Source organism: Cherax quadricarinatus, chromosome 85 (assembly GCF_038502225.1).
Source record: "Cherax quadricarinatus isolate ZL_2023a chromosome 85, ASM3850222v1, whole genome shotgun sequence".
Lineage (NCBI taxonomy): Eukaryota > Metazoa > Arthropoda > Malacostraca > Decapoda > Parastacidae > Cherax > Cherax quadricarinatus.
In genome coordinates, this window is record NC_091376.1 from 13,955,146 (window position 1) to 13,971,138 (window position 15,993).

Consider the following 15,993-nt stretch of genomic DNA (forward strand, 5'->3'; position numbering starts at 1 on the left):
CCTCCCTCTCCCCTCCTCACCGTCTTCCATACGCCAACAAGAGTCTTCAATAAAAGTAAAAGTGATGTTAAATGTTTATTTATCCATTTCATTAGTCCTTTGTATTTATTTCTCATTGTTTTCTATATGTAAAACTATATTTATTCTCTATAAAATGTGTTTTGTTTTTTTTGTTAATACTTTTGGGTGTCTGGAATGGATTAATTGGATTTAAATTATTTCTTATGGGAAATATTGCTTCAATTTTCGTCAAATTCGGTTTTCATCAGACTTTCTGGAATTTTATTGGAATTCCTATTTTTTCTGCAACATTGCAGGCTCCTGATGATGTGCTGATTGCAACACAAAAGATCTTCAGAGTGCAGGCATTACCTTCCACCCCTAGGACTCAAGTCTGGTTACAGTTTTCCAGAATTCCTCTGTGCTATCTTGCTCACACTCCACCAGCATGTGAAGTCATGAAAACTACATGCCTTCACTCACTCCACTCTAAAATACTCACTTAAGCCTATAGTATATACCTTTGATATGTCTGTATCTTTATATCTTTGATGCATTTCAAGTGTGTTTCTACTATGGAGCCTGGTCCTGGGCCAGGCTTGTCTGGTGCTTGCCTGGTCACCCAGACTGCTACTTCTGGCCCTCAAATCCATCACAACCTGGTTGCTCTGGCATTTGGTGGAGATATTGGTCCAGTTTTCTCTTGAAGGCTGCTGAATGGTCAAGTCCTGAACACACACAGCCTCCTTTACACCTTCCCTCCAATTCTTCCTGGGATGACTCCTGCTCCTCCCTTTCAGAAACCCCTGATTTGTACACCCTCTTTTGTCATCCTATTCTACTTCATCCTCATTAAGTGCCCAGACCACCTTGTTGGTAATGCCACATCTTCTAGTTTCTGCATAATATTCACACTACACATCACCCTCAAAGACAGCTCTATTTTTTCATCCTTTTCCTCACTGCAACATTTAAAACCCATGCCTTACACCCACATAAAAAGTGCTGATATCACTATACTCTGGTATTTTCCTTTTTGTTTTTTTTTTTCCCCTCCGTGGAGATCTTTCTGAAAATGTCTCACCACACCACCTGCCATTCTCCTCCCCTCTTATTTTCTGTGATTCACATTCTTTTTCATAGTCATATGTGTTGCCAGGTCAGCTTCTAGATATCTGAATATATTGACTTCCTCCATACTCTCTCCAGTCTAGTAGTATCCAATTTTTCATTGCCTAGTTGTTTTGTTACTTACATCACCTTGAATTTTCCCATATTCACTTTTAATTTCTTTCACATACCTTCCCAAATTCATTCACCAATCTTTGAAACTTCAGTTCAGAATCTCTGAAAAGAACTTTCATCAGTAATAACATTTGTCTGCTCCATTTCATGTGGGAAAACAACTACCAGATAAATATAGAAATCTTACTGATATTTACTACTGATATCTTTGTTCTTTATTTCAGAATCTTGAAACAGAGGATGGTGTTTTTTTGTGTAAAGTTTTTAACTTACTTATCATGACTGGAATATTGTGTAACCTATGCTTACAACTACCATAGTCATAATAAGCATGCTAATCTTAATATTTTTTATCATTTAAAAAATTACACAAGATAGTAATACATATAGTAATTAAAATTATCTTGTATTTACAGTACATTTTCAAAAAGGATCTATTCAATAGTAACTAAATTCCCCTTTGCAGATTAGAATCTCGGCGAGAATGCAACAACACTGCAGATTCTGACACTATGTTGGGTCTGATCACCTCAGAATACAACAAGTGGAAGGAAAAGTTCACCTCCCAAGTGTCTATGCTGAGTCATTATGCTTCCATACACAATACAAACTGCTGCACGTGCTTAGGCATTAAGTAAGTTTTACTTGTATACAAAATACCAAATCATTGCACCAGCCTATTCCTCCACACAAACTCTCACACAGCTGCATCTGATGGTTAGATTTATGACCCGTGGCCTGGTGGCTAAAGTACTCGTTTCACACGGTGAGTATCTCGGTTTGATTCCCAGCGAGGGTAGAAACATTGGGCGTGTTTCTTTACATCAGTTATCTATGTTCACCCATCAGTAAAATGGGTACCTGGGAGTTAGGGGACTGGTGTGGGTCACATCCTGGGACAAAACTGACCTAATTTGCCCAAAATGTGCATAACAAGTGGTCTTCTGTATAGTAGTACATATGTCATTGATGTCAGTTAGGGCTGTATACCTAGTACATGTACTTGTAGTAAATAAAGATTTATTATTATTATTATTATTATTATTATTATTATTATTATTATTATTATTATTATTATTATTATTATCATTATTATTATTATTATCATTATTATTATTATTATTATTATTATTATTCTTTTTTTTTCTTTCTTTTTTTTTTTTTTATCATCACACTGGCCGATTCCCACCAAGGCAGGGTGGCCCGAAAAAGAAGAACTTTCACCATCATTCACTCAGTCACTGTCTTGCCAGAAGGGTGCTTTACACTACAGTTTTTAAACTGCAACATTAACACCCCTCCTTCAGAGTGCAGGCACTGTACTTCCCATCTCCAGGACTCAAGTCCGGCCTGCCGGTTTCCCTGAACCCCTTCATAAATGTTACTTTGCTCACACTCCAACAGCACGTCAAGTATTAAAAACCATTTGTCTCCATTCACTCCTATCAAACACGCTCACGCATGCCTGCTGGAAGTCCAAGCCCCTCGCACACAAAACCTCCTTTACCCCCTCCCTCCAACCTTTCCTAGGCCGACCCCTACCCCGCCTTCCTTCCACTACAGACTGATACACTCTTGAAGTTATTCTGTTTCGCTCCATTCTCTATTATTATTATTATTATCATTAAAGGGGTGGACTGGTAAGTCAGCGGAAGGCCTTGGTTAGAGGACCAAAAGCTCAGCTGCGAGTCATATGAGTAAGACCTGCATCAGGAAACACTTATCCTGTTTCCTGACAAACCTGACTGAACCTTAACTTAACTTAACTTTAACTTTAACTTTAACTTTAACTTTAACCTTAACCTTAACCTTAACCTTAACCTTAACCTTAACCTTAACCTTAACCTTAACCTTAACCTTAACCTTAACTTTAACTTTAACTTTAACCTTAACCTTACCTAACTTTACTTAACCTAACCTAACCTTATACAGCTAAATTGTCTGTGGTCAGCCTTTGTGCTCTTCTCTTTCATTTTATTTTAGGCTCTTCAGTCATAATTCCATTCATGTTGATCGTTGTAATTGGGCAAATGGATGAAAAAGGAAATGATAGCCCAGATATCTTATTGAAGAAATGCATTATGCAGTACTCAATAGGAATATCTATATAGCACAGTATATATATCTTTTGAAAGTTTAAGACCTGAAAAAAATTAAGTTATTTCTAAATTTTTAAAGTCTAGAGCTACTGTAAATAATTGTTTGTTTAGAAATAGGATTAAGAGCAGAAAATTTAGTTTTTGTTGTAAGAGATTGTTTAGAACAAAAGTCACAATGAAAGCGTTTCTTTTTTTGGGGGGGACACCCTGCTTCGGTGGGAAACGGCCAATATGTTAATGAAAAAGTATAATTTTCAATATCAAAGTGTTTATGGTAAAATTTCACTTGAATGTTATCAGGTTTTATGGATGATGTATTTACTTAGATGTGTTAAAAGTTCATTAAGATTTCTTGTTACTGTCTGAAGAAGCAAAACATTTTCTTGTTACAGTCTCGAATATTTTTTTCCTCCTTTTGATATTTGTATGTTATACTGTATTTGAAATTAAATGTATGTTTCTTCTGCAAACGAACATTTGTAGCACGTAGTTAAGAAATAAATTGACAGCTGCTATGAAATTACAACTTTGCCAGTCAGCTGAAAATGCTAGTCCATTATCACAACTTACTCAATGAAAGCATTAATGAGTTTTAAAAGCATTTGGTTATACAGATCCTCCTTGACTTCTGACCTCTGCGACTTACATCCATCCACACATATGACCGAAAAATCCACTATAAATTAGAAAAATAAATATATATGTACATAATTATAGAAATTACCCTTGGTCTTACTTCCGCCAATGCTAGTGGCTGTGTGCATAACAAGAAAATTGATAGGTCTAGCCTAGGCTACATTCCATACAGCATTTTTATTTGTGAAGCCTATGAATGATACCTACAAGTAAAGAACATCAGTTTGTAATGAAACTTAAGGTAATAAAACACGTCGATAAAAAACAAGATAATAATGACAGAATGTTGCACAGGTATATGACTTCTACATACCATGCTAACATAATTCCCACATCTGTCCATTTCAAGATCCAACCAGTCGGTTGGAACGGAATTCGGGCATAAGTTGGGGAGGATCTATACCATACTATGGAAAGTCTATTGTGACAAAACACAATGAACATGGGGACACTAAATGAGAGAGAGACTTTTTTTTTCAGAATTGAGAGAATAAAGCCTTGCTTATCATTGAGATTTGTGACTGTAAATGTGAATACCTTCATTAATTTATAACTTAAGACCTCTCTAAACTCAGATTCCTGACAGTATGTAAGGGACCTGCAATTATTACACTTAGTATTGTTCTAGTTTGTGTTAAAGTTCAGATGAGTGTCTTTAAAATTTACTAGGAGTGTTAAGGTAGGTAGTGGTACCACTCTTCATGCCCTCTGCAATTTTTTAATAAGAGCATAAAATGTTAGAAACCAGTTAGCCTGACTCGAGTCCTGGAGGCAGGAAGGGCAGTGCCTGCACTCTATACAAGGGGTGAGGATGTTGCAGATAGAGGGTAATCTGAATTGTGATGTCACCATACTTCTGGGAAGACAGCAACTGAATGAATGATGGTGATTGTGTTTCCTTTTTTGGGGGGTCACCGTCTTTGTGGGAGACAGCTGTTAAGGTAAAAAAAAAAAATGTTATCTATGTCTGTCCTGTATGCATGTGCAGACAGGCTGGAACACCCTTATTTCATGTATATTTTTGTGTATAAACTGCATGAACCATATGGGTTTTGTGCTTGTTTTCAAATTTGTAGCTAAAATACAGTGGACCCCCGGTTTACGATATTATTTCATTCCAGAAGTATGTTCAGGTGCCATTACTGAACGAATTTGTTCCCATAAGGAATATTGTGAATTAGATTAGTCCATTTCAGACCCCCAAACATACACGGTACAAACGCATTTACATAAATACACTTACATAATTGGTCGCATTGGGAGCTGATCGTAAAGCGGGGGTCCACTGTAATTGTTTTTAGATAGAATGACTTATTTTTAAGCAGATTGAATGACCCCCTTTTTTAAAATATTCAACTTAGATTTAATTTTTTATGCATACTTAGTATCTTACATAAATAATTTTAGTACAAAAATGTGGTTGTTGGTGTAATATAGTACTAATAGAGTAGCCATTTTATTAATTTATCTCTAATGCTAAGTATAAAAGTTTTGTGTGAAGTGTAGACTGCTTGTGGGAATTCTATATATTGTGTGCTTTACTGAGTCAGCTTGTATCACCAGTGCAGTATTTTACTGCAGGATACACTAACAATACATTCAGTACATAGTCTTGTTTTTATTTTATTTTCATAGCTTGTTCTTACATTAATTTTATTAACCATCATCTTTTCAATAACACTTTTACTCTCGTTAGTCAGTTTTGATATTGATATGTTTTATCAGTGCCTCCTGTTCATGTTATTAGTTAGCTTTATTAATATGTTTCCTGTTGCTCTACTTTATTAGTCTCTCCTGTTTATAGTGTCAATTTTTTACAGGAAGAAGAAATACATCCCAGCAGGTACAGGGAAGCGAGGTCGTCCCAGGAAATACCCTCCCCCTGTAGGCTGTGAGTACCGGAATTCTGGTGGGTTGACTGAAGAGAGTCGAGTGTTTGGAGTTTTATTTTGTAAGGGTTCTGCATGTTTGTGGAATTTGTGTGAGAGTTACACTTATTAACACCTATTATTTTATGAAATAATCCTAATTTAAGTATTTTATTAATGTATGCAGTGTTTAACAAATCATGGAATGGATGGGGTTTGAACTCATGGCAAGTGAGTCCTGAAACTCACAGGTCTGAGTTTTAGAACTCACTGTGAGTTCAGACCACACCCATTCTGTGATTTATTTGCAGTGGTGTTATTACCATTTCAGAAGTCTTGATTTAACACTTAACCCTTTGAGGGTTTTGGTCGTACTAGTATGTCTTACGCGTAGGGGTTTTTGACGTACTAGTACGCATAAATTCTAGCGGCCTCAAATCTAGTGGGAGAAAGCTGGTAGGCCTTCATATGAAAGAATGGGTCTATGTGGTCAGTGTGCACAGTCTAAAAAAAATCCTGCAGCACACAGTGCATAATGAGAAAAAAAAAACTTTGACCATTTTTTTGGAATAAATCAGCGACTTTGCAGTGTATTTTCATATGGTATTTATTGTTGTATTCTAGTTTTCTTGGTCTCATTTTATAGAATGGAAGACATGTTACAGAAATTGAGATGATTTTGACTGGTTTTACAATGAAAGGTGCCTTGAAATTGAGCTCAAAGTAGCAGAAATGTTCGATTTTTACCAAACTTCAAAAGTAAACAAATCGTGCCAAGCGTGCAATACACGTCAACTGGTGAGTCTAATATTCTTTCACAAGTGCACCAATAATATTTATACCATTTTTTACACTAATGCAGTAGTCTGCATAACAGTAAATCTTATATTTTTTGTGAGAATAAAAATTCAAAGTGGAAAGCAAAAGAATATAAGAGGGGCCTTGAGACATGACTAATGACTAGAGGAAATGTCATTTTAGTGCCAGGAATGTCTTTCTTGTTTATTCTGGACCCTATTCGGAAATTGGCATCTTTTGAAATTTGTGTGAAATTGGCAAAATTGCTAAATTCTGACCACTGTACTGGATAGTTGAATTTCATAAATGGGTGGTTTCTTGCACCCATTTGATAGAAAAAATGGAGTTCTAGCGAAATATTCATGTTTTTTGTCGACTAGTACAGTGAAATTGGCCGAAAATGGGGCTCAAAGTGGGCAAAATCGCCGATGCGTAAACATCGCCGAGACCGCTAACTTTGCGAGAGCATAATTCCGTAAGTTTTCTATCAAATTTCAATCTTTTGGTGTCTTTATGATCGGGAAAAGATTCTCTATCTTTTCATAAGAGAAAATAATTTTTTTTTTTTTAAATTTGGCCGACCCTGAGAACGAGTTTCGGAGAGGGCCTGTCGACCCTCAAAGGGTTAAATAGATACAAAAGTAAAATAAACGCAAAGTATATACAGTGGACCCTCAAATTTCATCATCCCTTTTCTGTATATAAAACTATCTTAAAATATTGCATTAAAGCAGAAGCACTGAATACAATGAACAATGGTTCAATTGAAAACCAACGAAAACATGGAACGCTGAAAAGAGGGTGCTGAATAAGCAGGACCCTCTTGTATTAAGGAAATAGCATACTCTGGCTCCTACAATGCCCTGCACACAACAGGAGTTCTTTTATGTTGCACTCACCTACAACCTGGACTTGTTTTCTCTGATGTACACCTAACCAGGCTGATTATGACCATTTTCAAGGCCCTAGAACCTAAGCATAACATACGTCAGTGGCATTTTCCTAGTTGGCATAAATTTACATCATTGGCAGCTTAAGGGTTAATGTGTGTAGAATACTGTATGCTACTTATTTTCTGTCTCTCTCATTTAATTTGGTGTGAATTTGATTGTATTACTGCTCTTTTATCAGTTTCTTAGTTCATACTATTTATATTTTTCACACATTTGAAGTATATTTTATGTAAGTTTTAAAATTAAATAAATTTGAGGCACATTTAAAATGTTGGTATTATTTTCAGATGGACCTGGCATGCAACGCCCTGACACAATTGATGAAGATGGTAACATTTTTGAACCACAGATCATCCTGAAAGATGGAATGGTTGTCAAGAATGAACCTGGGAATGAACGCAAAGGACTTCCAGCCGGGGAAAACGGTGCCCATGACTTGGCAAACACATCTAATGGTAATTCTGGTATCCAGATTCTTCCACGCCCAGTTCTTTCAAAGGAAGAACTTGAAAAACGAAGAGAGTATTATAACAATCACAAGAACAAGATCAAATATGTTTGTCATTATTGCCAGGTTCACTTCTACCACAAACCCAATTTTGATTTCCACATTTCAAAGCTAGAAAGTGCTGGAAAATGCAAAATTTATGAAAAATTAAACAACTTGTACCTTTGCGAATCCTGTGGGGAGGGGTTCTCATGGCGGGAAAAGCTAGAGAAACATTTACGTTTAGCCGAGCAACATGGAACGCACAATCAGAAGGAGTTGCTTATGTTTGGAGACTTCCAGTGTAACATGTGTGGTAAGACATTCAATAAACGCACGACCTATGTGCAACATATAAAATGGCATGAAGATCGTGAGGACATCCCTTGTGTCATATGTGGCACTATGTTCAAACAGACTGACCTGAGACATCATCTAATGGAAGTGCATAATAATGACAGTTTACCATGTTGCTATTGTGGCAAACTCTTTACCAGTAGGAAGTATTTAGAAAAGCATGAGTTAGTTCACCAGGGCGGCAATTTTCCATGTCCAGAGTGTGGCAAATCATTTGGTCAAAAAAGCAATATGCAGCAACATCTCAAAACACATACGTTAGACAAAGAATATTCATGTGAACACTGTGGACAGACATTTAATCAACGTGCTGGGCTTTGTCAGCACTTAAAAAAGCATTTTGGCCCAACTGAGTTCAATGATGAATGTGAAGTTTGTGGTCAGTATTTCTCTAATGATTACAATCTTAAAGTGCACAAGAAGAAGATTCATAATATGCATATAGAGGGACTGGCAGATGATATGTCAGACCATTCAGAATATCTTTCCTCACCTATACCATCACATATGACACCAGAGGATCTTCGTGAAAAGGCTTATGGTGCTGCCAATTCAGCTGTAAAAAATATGTTAGGAGTTTCCCTAGGGTCTTCAGTTAGTTTAGGGTTGTCTATGAAGCAAGAAGGTAATACAGAATCCCTTGATGACAATCAATTACATATGCGAGACACTTCAAGTCACATGAACGACATGAGGCATATGACTGACAGACGAGATACTCCTGTTAGTCTCATGAAGGACACCATTGAAGCAGACGAACACATGAGAATGAACCAACATCACTCGATGTCTGTCAATGAAGAGACCTTACACATGCCTCAAGATCTAACCCGTATGACTGCTAGCCAAGCACACATGAGTGATGATTCAGGACGCATGTCTACTGCCCCACAATCTCCTCTCATTAATGCTCCACAGTCCCATATGAGTGATATGAGAAATTCAGCTACTGATAGTCCAGGACGTATAACTGATACTCCTCACATGACTGATAATTTGGGTCGTATGGCTGCTGAAAATTTTGGGCGAATGACTAGTACACCAGGGGGATATTTAGCAGAACACTTGCGGCGCATGGCTGAAAACCAGAGTCGCATGTCTGATTCCATGTCTCATTATGATGAACGTGATAATTACAGCCGCCTTGGAGACAATTTGCGTACCATGAGTCGAGGAAGTGCTGCAGACCCTATGGGACGTTTAGGAGACAACCTAGGCCGTATGACAGACAATCTTAGTCATATGGGAGTTATTCGGCCAACTCAAACCCCATCCAGCACGCCCCAGTGGCCACCACATATGCAAAATCACGCAGCATTAGACAGTATGAATCAGTCTCCCCAAGCAAGCCAGCACACACTTTATCCACTGCCATTCTGGCCCTATGATCCTTCTTTGCGGCAGTATCATCACTGAGCACTTGAAGGTGAGCTGGCCAAGGCTTATACTTGCACTCAGCAGACAGATTGTGACATACAAGGTCCAGATATATTCATCATATCTAAGGCATGATCAAGAAGTTCCATCACACTTCTAAAAGTTAGGAGAAGCTATTTTTCTTATTTTTTTAATTAGTCAAGTCTGTTGGCTTATTTAATCTTCATATAGAAGATGTGATGTTATGATTGAAGGTTCCTACGATGATAGACATTACAATTTGTGTAGTACAATTATGGATTTGCTGTGGTAGCTGTAGTGTATAGTAGCTGTCCAGATTTCTGAACATTAATTGCTTAGTAGTTAATCCATATAAAAATTATGGAGAGTTAAAAGCTGTAGCAAATTTATTTTAGATTACCATACAATGCGTATACTGGCCATGTGTAGTGCTTAATGTATGCTGTCAAGTCTAGCTTCCAATTTTTAAATAAGCCTTTTTTTCAGGTTTATGAAGAACCACAATTTTTCATTTCATAAAGTATGCAAATATTTATAGAAAGTGACAGCTGTCTTTCTTTGTGATAAGAAATTGTGCTCTCTAGTTTCTAAATTACGAGTAGACGCAAAAGAAACCAGATGTGATTCTTTTAAATTGCTGGGTATGTTAAAAACCCTACTCTTAACATTATTCATATGGGCTTTGTTTTAAGTATATTATATGTGGGTTTTACACATGATGTTACACATTGAATTTTTAATCAATACCTGTACTGGGCAAATTAAGCTCTTGCAGTGGTCCAAACTATACAGGGTAAAAATCTGTTTGAAAATAATACTGTTAATTTAGTCATTTGCTCTTAAGGGTTGCAAGGTTGCCTGTAACCATAACTATTGAGAACAAATGCCCATGTGAAAATATTACCATAGTCTATGAGAAATATATATATATATACACCACTAATTTACAAGACTGCATCTGGGATCAAGTGTTAGATTTTTTATATGGCTGTATGTGATGCATCTTTAAATGCCCAATGCCATGTTTCGGGACTATTATTTTTCTTATTTCCTGAGCACTTAAACCTAACCATTTAATATGGATATTGTTATATATCAGTGTATTTGAATTTTGAATGCTACCATTGAGAAACTGTACAGTTCTTAGTGTGTTGAGCATTGAGAATAAGGGTACCAGTGATTGGTGCAAAGAAACACACTTGTAAGTTGTGGATAAGAATTATGGAATATTGTATGTGTATCTTAAAAGTCTTTCTTTTGAAATGAAAAGTAAATTTTAAGACATTGGGATTGCTGATCCCCAGCTAGCAGAAGTTCTTGAGGTGTACCGTGAGGAATGAATTAAGAATTGCTATATGAACTGGTAGAGCTACCAAAGTATATACTTACCTAGATGCTCTTTGCACTACTTATTTATATATACTAAATCTGTCTAAACAATACTAAATTACAGTTGTCATTATCTTTTAACAGTTTTTAAAAAGAGATTTTTAAGTAGTAAAGCCAACACTGCTTTATGGATGTCGGTCTTCTATTTGGAAATTTGAGATATGAAAAGAGCATCAAAGTAAGTTCAGATGATTCAGCCCTTAAAGCAAATATATAACATTTGCAAATAGCATATCATTATAAGCTATAATTCAACAATATGAGGTTTGAATTGTCCAAAATTAGTTTGATTGCAAAGTTTCACTGTTAGATAAGGATTTTTGCTTTAGTTATGCATTGGATATATTAATTGAAGTACCTGTATGTGTAATAACATAAATTAAAATGAAAATAGAGTAAAGTATATGCCAGTTTAAATTTGTCAAACTAGTAATTGGTAATATTTATATAGTTTAAATTTTCACTAATCTTCAGCAGTAATTGCATACCATTGTTTAAATATAACTTAAGTTAGAGATATAATACTGTATATTATCAAATGGGCTGTTTAATTGTTTTCATCTGCGCTACTGGAATTTTTATGTATTGTATTTTTAATTGATGTCTGATAAGTTGAATCCAGTGGATTCCATGTGATGGGTGTGAGATTGTAGTTTGTCGAGTTATTAACATCACATTGTCCTGTCTTTTCACATCAGATAGCAATTATTGTTTAAGTATTTGCTGATCAAAATTAATTTTTTATGGTTATTTTTAATGATTTCAATTTATAGAAGTGATAAATTATTATAGACTTGGATTACAGCTGCCATTTTTGTCTTTACATTTATTGTACTACTGTGTGTATTATTCTCCGTTGATGAATCGTGAGGAAACTGAATAGTTGATATTTGATCTGATATTTTTATCTTGCAATTTGTTGGGTTACTATCAGAAATATGAACATAGAGTTAACTTGCTGAATGTTACAGTGACTTGGCCATCAAAGAGGAAAGTTTTTGTTTTTCAAGCGTAATTAGCAACTTTTATTGTACTTAACCCAGATCAGGAAAGTTGTATCTTTCTTCAGCAGTGATGTAACATAATTTTTAGATCAGTTAATTGTTTTATATTTTGTGCTATCTATCTGTCTGCACACACACACACACACACACACACACACACACACACACACACACACACACACACACACACACACACACACACACACACACACACACACACACACACACGCACACACACGCACACACACGCACACACACGCACACACACGCACACACACGCACACACGCGCACACACGCGCACACACGCGCACACACGCGCACACACGCACACACACACGCACACACACGCACACACACGCACACACGCACACACACACACACACACACACACACACACACACACACACACACACACACATAAACATTTCTATTACATGTAGTTTAAGGTTTTTAAACACTTTCCCAAGTAGGAGAGTAAATAAATTAGATTTGAATCTCTTTGGTGGATTTGCCATTTGCTCTGAAGAATTTTTATTTATTGTTCACAAGCTGTGTGATGGACTATATATAAGGGTGACATATAAAGCCAGTCTAGTGCCCAGTGAGTGACTTTGAAAAGGCTGTTGTAAATTTTGTGAACTAATTTAAGGTCTTGTAATCAAGAAATTTATACTTTTATTATATTAGTATGTTGAGAGTACAATGAAGAATTTGGGGATGGATAGTAAAGTGATATATTTGCTATTTCTTAAATCATGGCATTATATGAAAATCATATGCTTAGGTATTTTATTTAATATATTTTTTATATATTTTTTTCTAGTTCCTGAGTCTAGATATTAATTGTGGACTGTTGACTTTCAACTTGTTCTTAAGCTGTTAGTTTTTACTGCAATATTTTAACCAAGTGCTGTAAGGAGGATAGCCTTCTTGGTGGTAGTTTTGAAAGATATGATGTAATGCTACTTTGTGAAAAAATGTCATTTGTGATCTTTTATGTAGAAATATACTGTGAAAGTGATTTGTGATGTTAACATGTTTTGCATTGGTCTCCCATTTATTATTCTCACAGTGTGGAACAGGGGAGCCCCTACATCACAATATAAGATGTTTTTATAGACTATGAAAGGTTGATTTCAGAATGTGGTGTTTTAAATGCAGTATATAAGTAATTGTTCAACACTTATTTTTTTTTGTATTTTTTAGTAAAGGGGTGTGGGTAAAAATGCTTCCCATGGATTATGGCCTTAGGTGTTAGAAGTTAAGTGTGTTGTGAGGAGAGCTGCTTAGAAAGAGTTTGTAAGAACCTGAGCATGTTTAAGTAATACATTTAGGTGAGAAGGTTGTGTGAAGATGTTATTTAATATATATATATGTCTGTTGGTATGGTTTTTGACATCTCCAGAGGGTGCGATTCTAGGTTAGTGCAATATTAATGCATGCAATTTTTTAAACATGTCCAATGAATACAGGCCCTAATTATACTGATATATAAACATTGTAAATGTAAAGGGTTTCATCACTGATAATTCTCAGATCGAGAACTTCAAAACTCTTTCCTCGTTATTTTGAGGACGTGAGAACCCATTTGAAGTACCAATGAGACTCCTTAGCAATGATTGAGAGTCTAGCCAAGATATATGAAGCTGTGACAAATTGTGATGGTTAGTTAAATGAAGTTCCTGAAATTAGTCAGAGTGAGGCAGGTGATGTGTGTCAATTGGTACTCTTGATAATTTAAGTGTTTTCACCTGCCTGTGTTGTATGTAAATGAACTGAAGTTCATAATGTGCCATTCAGTGCTTTCACAAGGCATTGGCTCTTTTTGGGGCAAGACGTCAAAGTTCCTATGCATGATAGATACTGTACTGAAGTTATTTTAAGGTCTGTAAATTTGTTTTTTATGCAATTTTCATGACAAAAAAAAAATGGACTGACTTTTAATACCATAGAAATTGGAGTGGAGTGACAAACTACAGTACATAATATGCTTCCCAAGTTATGCAGCTGAAAATGAGGATACTGAAACAAGATATGCATTAAGTTGTGAGTCTTAGCTGGAACATGCAAGTATAATGGAGTTTCGGCTAGGCCTGGTCATACTGCCCACTGTGCCATCCAGAGGTGAAAGTTAGTTAATGAAATGCTTATATCAGGTTCATTGTTACTAAAAATAATCCTTGCATTAAATTTCATAAATGACAAGTTTTGTTTTCAAATCTAACTACATTTTGCATTATTGTTAGATTTTAGTGCTTTCATCTGGGTCATTAGTTTGCTAGAAGCTTATTTTCATGTTTTTAATATACGGTACTGTAATTTGCTAGCATAAGGTTTTCATCAAGTTACACTTAAACTGTCAATTTACAATACTGGACTGTAATGTGTCTTATCACTGTTTTTTGTCTGCAGCTTTATTTTTTATCAAGATTAATAAAAATAATTTGTTAATCTTAATAAAAATAAATTAAGATTAACAAATTATTTTTTAGATGCCTGTAGAACATTGGCCCTCAAGTGCCCAGGTTAGTAATACTATTTACTCATTAATGAGGCTCATACCTCCACATGGTTGTCAAAATATAAACAAGTATTGGAATTTAATGCAAATACAGTACAGTATTCAAGGGAATCCTTCAATCTTGATTAAAGCATTTCATTAACCGAGTGTTTTTCCTTTAGACGACACCACTGTCCTTGTACAGATAACTTTGTACCTTTTCAAGAGTATACTGTTTTGTGTTGATCAAGTTTTTCTCATTATGCTGAGACAGTTTTTAAGCAGTGATATAAGCTTATGCCGTTTGTGTGTACAATGTTTTATTTGATTGTTTACACGTTTTGTTTTATAGATATTTATTTGTCATTTTCCATTTCCTCGTGTTGAGAATACATTACCAGGTGTTGTTGACTGTGAATCCTTTATTATGGGCACTTTGTTATAATATCTTTCACCCAGATTTAACAGACTACACATTTTCTCTTCATTTGTTATTCATTCAATAATGAATACATTTGCAGGTGGAAAATACAGTAGAAATAGCTGTCAAGGCATTTTTTAAGTGATGAGAGAATGATATACACATTTCATATCCTATTTTTTTTAAATACATATATCCCTTAGTGAACCATAGGTAGTAAAAGGTAAATGCAAAATTGTCAGATTTAGGTACCTCAAGTTCTTCCATTGTTTGCTTTGCCATGGTAATATTGTATATAAATATATATATATATATATGTCATAAAAGCTTAGTTGAATATTTTTATAATTAGACTGCAGTTCCCAATCACGAAATGAGATTGATAAAATGATCTTCAGTGACGTGTAAACAGTGAAGAACTCTGAATTGCATAAATCATCACAGTAATTTGGAAAAGTCAAAACTGGGCGTTTTATGGATCTCTATGGGATACAGTGTTATATTTAGGCCCATGTGCATCTCTGTCTAGTCACCAAAATTTGTGTGCATATTTATATATCTCATTTTGATGTGTCTTCTTGTAACCATGATTTGTTTTCACATGTCTTATATTTATATTTTTGCTTATCAAGTTAATATTTCAAAGTATGAGGACTTGTTTTACACAAATAGCCCAAACCTGCATTATTTGTAGTTAAATCAACTATAATATGAATTATAACAGGATAGAACATTACTTTCCTGACAAGGTGTACTTCCTTACAATGTGGTGTGTCTTAGGATGTTTATAGAACATTATGTAACCATGAAATAAACAGATCATAAATGTTAGTAAAA

The 15,993-nt window shown here is 35.4% G+C and overlaps 1 protein-coding gene across 2 annotated transcripts; it reads left to right on the forward strand.

Moving 5' to 3' along the window:
* Nucleotides 1-680: 680 nt before the first annotated feature.
* Nucleotides 681-15,993, forward strand: LOC128703289 (uncharacterized). Of its 2 annotated transcripts, none has more exons than XM_070103436.1 (3): nucleotides 681-1,879; nucleotides 5,801-5,889; nucleotides 7,887-15,993. In XM_070103436.1, the coding sequence occupies exons 1-3, from the start codon at nucleotides 1,758-1,760 to the stop codon at nucleotides 9,857-9,859; spliced, it is 2,184 nt and encodes a 727-aa protein (XP_069959537.1). In that variant the 5' UTR covers nucleotides 681-1,757; the 3' UTR covers nucleotides 9,860-15,993. The 2 variants fall into 2 exon arrangements, with proteins under 2 accessions (XP_069959537.1, XP_053653858.2); XM_053797883.2 differs by having other exon boundaries at nucleotides 683-1,879; nucleotides 5,801-5,871.